This window comes from Microtus oregoni, unplaced genomic scaffold (genome assembly GCF_018167655.1).
Source record: "Microtus oregoni isolate MIOR12 unplaced genomic scaffold, Mior012 000002F_ref0000024, whole genome shotgun sequence".
NCBI lineage: Eukaryota > Metazoa > Chordata > Mammalia > Rodentia > Cricetidae > Microtus > Microtus oregoni.
In genome coordinates this window covers 38,216,290-38,222,842 of record NW_024543061.1, presented here as the reverse complement: position 1 = coordinate 38,222,842, position 6,553 = coordinate 38,216,290, and the positions used below count along the sequence as shown (strand labels likewise).

The window sequence follows — 6,553 nt, the reverse complement described above, 5'->3', positions numbered from 1 at the left end:
CTGCTTTTATTTTGACTACTATATATTTAGACCTTTCAATATATTTCAAGTTGATAAGGGGTACTGAATAAATTTCATGATAATCCAGTAGGTGGCCGAATATTTATTAAATATTGGTTGCTCTCTCATTAAACTTATTTGCTTGTATATCATTGAAAATTCTCTAGTCATATGTTAGTAGAATATTTTAGTGCATAAAATAGTTTGTAGTTAAAAAAACATAGTTTGTAGTTTTATTCTTCCATTCTTGAGAAACAAGAAAGACTGTAGGAATTAAGAGTGAAAGAGGCACGGACAACTTGGGGGTATCAGATGCTCGTGCCTCTGGGAGGCTGGATGAAGAGACTGCTGCTGTCTGGCCTCTCTAGCGATCACTTCATAGCATTTAGCATGTATCAAATACATAATATTACAATTCAGAATATTCTAGGTCTGGATGATTTTTTACTTACTGGAATTTGAGTTTTTATAGTAAAGTAAATGTATTTACCCTATTCCTCAATTATTTAACTAATTGAAAGTTTTATTTGAGTGCTTATTAAAAAGCACATGATTTGTAGTATTTAAAAGAAAGTCCCCGGATTAAAGAGGAATGAGTGAAAATGTCTTATTTTTACTACTGTTTGTTCAATATTATATACATAGATGTTCTTGGGAATCATTTCTCATTTTCAATAAAAAAAAGCTGTTCCAATTTTCTTTACCTTTAGTTTGAAACTTAAAAAAGTTATCTACATATTTTGTAAAGGGCTAAAATATGATTTAAAATATAGACTGATATTATTTTAGTTCCACACGAAAGGTAATATAAATAAGCATGAATCTGCTCATGTATTTCATTTTAATATAATTCAGAGAGGTGCTTCTTTGCTCATAGACCTGTGTGGTGGGACATGCAGCGTCGGAGCTGCCCTTGTACCCCTTCAGCTTGGCACATCGCACCGTGCCATCTGCTGAGAACAGTCTAAGTTCTTTCTGTTTGTTTGTTTTAATTCTTCCAGTCTTGAAGGTAGCTCCCACTAAGGAGGTGCAATTTGTGTTTGGAAGTGTTTAAGGTGGTTCCTTTGTGTTGTATGTAGCAGCTGGGGAGAATCTAGGTCCATTTCAGTTTTCAAGGAATGCTCTATATTTTTTTAAATTTTCTTCCAAAATCACTTGTCCTTGTATACTAATATTTTTTCCTTTGAGTAAACATTTGAAATATCCTCTCACCTGTGAAGTAGTCCATTCGTGTGTGTGCTGTACCTCTCGGGTAAGTGGTAGGTTCCTTTTCCACGCAGTGCTGTGTGGTGTACAGAGACACCATGAATTCCTTGTTGCACTTGCTTAGTGCTGGATTTTGTTCTCTCCTTCATTGTGCAGCAAGTACCCTGAGCCATCTTTATGGTCCAAGAAGTAACACTTGAACTACGCTAAAAAAACCAAATCTTCTAATTTTATTATTTGGGGTTTGTTGTTGTAACTGAAAGTTAACACAGCACAGCTAGCTTAGTCACTCACTTTTCCAGTTTTCTCGTGGTGACATTTGAGTTGATGTTAATATCAGTTTGAAGAGAGTCAAAAATTAAAATTTTATGATTTATTTTGAGGAAATTGGGAATGGCTGTTAACAGTTCATACAGAACTCAGTTTCATTTTTAAAATCCCATAACTTGTTTCCTACAACTCTCAATGACTGCTCAGTATGTTGGTATCAAAAAGAACACCAAGTAGATAGCTTACCAGTTTGATTAGTTTATCTTAGACTAATCTGTTTAGAAGCCTTTTACCTCCTGCAGTGTGTTTTTAATTGTGTATTATTGCACTTCAAAAGAAGCTCATTTAAAGTTGGTTTAAAATGACTACACTCGTTTGTTTTGCATTTACTAACAGAAAAGTTGCATTTCCTGACACAATAATAGACTGAAAGGAACATTTCCCAAAGTCACCGCTACAGTAAAATGCACAAGGCCCGGGTTCAGTTGCCTTTACTAAAATGAGGTGAAGTCATGATGCTTGCTAGTGTGAATTAGTAGCTTTGAGTTCAAGTCCTAGTGCCCCGCATGGCAAGTCTTGAATCAGACTTAATGGTTGTCTCTACCACGTTCCAGAAGACATGCTGGAACTGCAAGGTGCCAAGAGCAGAAAAGAAGGGGAGATTCACATGCAAATGATCATGACCACATAAACAAGCAACCAGAATAGAAATAATCATGAAATAGCAAAATCATAAAAATTAGAGTAGCCTTTGAACTTAGGCAGTTAATGGACAAGTAAAACTCCTTGGAATCTCCCGCGTCTTCAATACCCACCAGACAGTGTGCCGCTACATTCAGTTTCATTTGAAAATCAAGGCAACGACTCAGGAGGAAAAAGCAGTAAAATTCCAACCGTAGGTGACATGTAACAGCGCCTGCTCTCCAGTGCTAGTGGCCTGCCTGGAAGAACTGCCACAGATTTGTAGCTGAGTGTCCCGCATTTGGGGAGATGTAGGCGGGTGTCCTACGTTTGGAGAGATGGAGATGGGTGTCCCGAGTCTGGGGGAATGTAGGCGTGTGTCCCGCGTCTGGGGTGGATAAGCTTCTGGTTCTACTAGTCTCGGTAACCTTAGCTGATGGGTGGCCAACAGAGCCCTCCAGACAATCGGGCCGCCGGGTGTGGCCTGGGTCACTCCGGTCCGCCCTGGAGCCCCAGGCCAAGGTGTCGCGGCTGCTCCCGGGCGCCCCCTGGCCCCGTTTGGGCGCCCGAGGTTTCCGGTGCACGGCCGCCGGCGGTGACGCCTTGCTGCTTGGGAGCAGCCGCTGCTTCTTCACAACCCAGCTGCAGGTGGGCCTCACTCCGTTTTCGCCTGCTCCCCGCCAGCGCCTGCACCTCCGCAAGCCCGCAGCCGGATACCGGGGCCTCGATCCCGATCAGCGGTCTTCAGCTCACCCCCCTGGAGCCTGCTGGTGGCCGAGGGCAAGGGCGACGTCTGGCCAGGCCTGCCCTTTTGCCCAGATCCCCATGCTGGGGCGGAGTCACTCTCCAGATCTTCCCCTCTACACACCTGGAATTCGAGCCCCGCCCTGCAGGGAGAGTTCGGTTTCCCAAGCAGCCCGGGCTAGGGCTGGCTGCTGCAGGACCTAGGAGGCCGACCCCTTCACACCAGGGAGGGGTTGACTTTCCGGAGACAGCCGGGGAATAACCACCTCGGCGCCTCAGGCAGCCAATTTCTGTTTGAGCACCGGCTGCTCACTCACCTACCTTGGGACTGGAGTCTTTGAGAGCCAGATGCACTTTTGATCTGACCACCGCTGGCTCCGCTGCCCAGCTTTGCCCAAAGCCACTCATGTGGTTGTCTCTGGTGGTAACCCCAGGTCTCCCCTTTCACGCTGTTCAGATTTTTACCTTTTTCTGCCCCTCCTTTTAGGCCTGTGGAAATCCAATCCAGCCATACACGAGTGGAACGTGCTCGGCAGTTTTGTGGGAAAGGACGCAGTAGCCTCACCTACTAAAGCTTCCATTTGCTGGAACTGGGCATCCACTCATCCCTGCCAAGTCTTGCGAGAGGACTCAACTCCAGGAAGACATTCTGCCAGGCCCCGAGGTTGTACTTTCATGCTCCACAGCCACCATCACCCAGCGTGTGCAAGTGGGTACGTGCCCTCCCTTGCAAAAGTCAACTGTCTGGTCTGCCTCTTTAGATTTTCCCCATGGCCAAGGATTACATTTCTCTGCGAATGGCTGAGTTCAGCTAACCTGTAGAACTCATTGCCGAGCAGTGGATTTGGATAGCCGAAATTCAGCAACTTAGTCATATCCGTAACTTTATGAGCGAAAGGGTGAGTCCAAGGACTGGGTAGCTCACTGTGATCCTGAGATTGGCACTGGCCCAGGTAGCCCTGGGAATCAGAGAGTAGGATTACTGCCCTGAGAACCGCGAACAGACTTTGGTGCTAGGAATGTTTTCTCTGCTAATTGCCCAGTTGTTCTGTACTGAGTGATGTCGGTGTGGAGTGAGCAACCTTCTTCACGCTCATCACTAGCCTCTGCTCTGTGAGTTACTGTGTCCAGGACCTCAGTGCCCTTCTGCGATTTTGCTTTGAGAGATTTGGTATTCATTCAATAAGGAAGATCAAGCATCCTGAGCCAGGGTCTCTGGATGAGGGCTTTCTGGTTAATTTTCTCTCTTAGTCGTTCCTCTCTGTTAAAACAGCGCTGAAAAGGGTCTCTTGTGACAAGCTTCTAAGGAGTGTGCTTCATTTCTTTCGGGTTTTAAGCTATCCAAAACATCAGCAGCTTCTGGGTGATTCCAAGGATTAAAGAGTTACGTATTTTCATTGTTAAGGAGAAATTGGTAGAAATTGGTAAATTTCTACCAATTTGCATTTATAAATTTTACAAAATCGCTAGTAATTTGCTGTTAGATCGAAGTTCCAAGTAAAAGTTTTCATTTGTGTTTACAAGGGGTGGCTCCCAAAGTAAGAACCCTTTCGTTACTGCTCAAGCCCTCAAAGGCCTTGCTCCCAGGATCAACAGAGCAGCCTGTGAAATCTGATTTTAAAATGTTGTGTTGTCCTTATATCCAGGTAAAGGATATAAGTCCACTTTCCTGTGGACTGGCCCAGGGTGTGATCAGTTATCTTGGAAGAGACACGTAGAGAAAAAGAAGCCTTGCTGCCAGTAAAAGGAGTAGAATGGTGTGAGTTTGTCAAGGACATATAGGAGAAACCGACTTGAGAGATAGGGTCTGTCCTGGGTGGGTGAGCAGAAACCCAGCAAATTCTTGACCATTGTCCTTTTTCATAGCGTTAATGCTTTGTTTAGACCTGTATAGGGAGATCTGAAATGAATTCTTTTCTTCTGAAATCTGATAATGGCTAGTTTGTGAGAGAAACTGACAGTAGACAATTGACCGGGGTTGGGGGGAGCCCACAAACTTTAGCGAGTGCCTAACAAACGTGAGTCTCGGAGAGACACTGGGTGGCTGAGCCTTGTCCACAGCTTTAATGATGGGATATCTAGGCGCCTGGGTTTCTGTGGCAGGGGAGGTGGTTCAGACTAGGCAGGGTTGGCGCTGCAAGATCACAGCCTTCTGTGGTCCTTTTTCCTGGGCACCCAAGGGGATGTGAGGTAGAGAGGCCACTGTTCACTAATGTACACAGAAGAGTTCTGGGGTCTCTCTGAGTAATCAACCCTGAAATGTGCCAAGTTGGGGTGGGATATATTTCCCATATTGGGCACCTCGCTCCTAGCACAGTGCTCGGCATGTAGCAAGTGCTCGATAAATATTTGGTGTACAAAGAAACTTGATTTATTGACATAGTGAAGTGTATAGTAATCGTGCTTAGCCGTTTAGTGTTTCTAGGGGATTTATTTATTTACTGTGTTGAACCCAGGGCCTTGTACATGCTAGGCAATCACTCTGCGACTGAGCTATATGTCCAACCCTAAAGGGGGATTTGAAAATTTTAAACAAGGTGCTATTTTAAATTTCTTTTGTGTGTATGAATTTCACACACGCATACAATGCATTTCAAATATATTTGCTACCAACAGCCTCCCAACTTCATATCCTAAAAGGTGAAATGAACCTGGCTGGCTTTGAACTCACAGACATCCTTCTACCTCTGCCCATGTGTTGGGATTAACTGTGTGTCCCACCCCACCTACCTAAAGAGGCTTTCTTAGTCACAGCCGTCTGTGACTGCCATCGCCATTAGTGATGGTGTTTTCAACTGTGGCTCTAGGTCTGCAGGTTGCTATGTTAATGCTGCTTGTCTTTGGAGTATTGCTTCATGAAGTCCCACTGAGTGGCCAAGATGAGGCTCATTCTGAGGCTGACAGTGTGCCAGGCAAAGCCCTGTATGACTACTCCAGTCTCCGCCTCCCAGAGAAGCACATTCCCTTCTTCTTGCACAACAACAGGCATATTGCCTCTGTCTGCAAGGAGGATTCCCGTTGTCCATATAAGGTAGGTCTTATTTCTCCTCATTCATTTCCTCATGGTCAGCATGCTATTTTTAGCTTTTTTTTCATTTACTCTTTTGTATTTTTAGGTTAATTTTCGAGTTTAGCAAACAAAGCAACGTGTTTCATGATGGCATTTTTATACCTATGCTTTCTTGCATTCCTACCTTGCTCTCATTCATACAGAGATGCAGTTTTGACTGGCTCGTTATTCTGTTTCATAACTCACAGCAAAAGCTGGGCTTCTAGCTTTTGCCGTGACTCAATCACTGTTCTCATTTCGTGTACTATTCCTAAGGGCTGCAAATGATGTTAAAACTACATCCCACTCACAAGAAAGAAATTCAGCATCAATACCACAGTGAAAATTAACAGGCAGCTAAAGCCATCTTCATATTCAGAAAAACGAAGTGCTTTAGATTTCAGGAAGAAAAGAACATTTTGCCAAAGTAAAGAATGTCACACCTCCCCTTTCTGCACTTAGGCAGCTAGCTTCTTAGCCCTTCGTTTCAGAAGTCACACCTCTACCTTGGCTCCAAATAAGTGAGATCCTGTGAGCTTGGAAAGGGCTCAGAACCCATTAAGATGTCTCCGGAGGCTTTAGAGATCAAAGCAGGGCATTGTA

General features: G+C 44.3%; 1 protein-coding gene across 2 annotated transcripts in view; it reads left to right on the top strand.

The window, feature by feature from the left end:
- Positions 1-2,467: 2,467 nt before the first annotated feature.
- Positions 2,468-6,553, top strand: part of Eogt (EGF domain specific O-linked N-acetylglucosamine transferase) — a 41,259-nt gene continuing 37,173 nt past the window's right edge. The window contains exons 1-3 of one of the 2 annotated variants that reach the window (XM_041644108.1): positions 2,468-2,805; positions 3,389-3,614; positions 5,709-5,932. In XM_041644108.1, coding sequence (XP_041500042.1) covers positions 5,723-5,932 — 210 coding nt within the window. In that variant the 5' untranslated portion in view covers positions 2,468-2,805; positions 3,389-3,614; positions 5,709-5,722. Of the gene's footprint in view, positions 2,806-2,943; positions 3,615-5,708; positions 5,933-6,553 lie in introns of those variants that run through there. The other variant, XM_041644100.1, reaches the window with a different exon arrangement.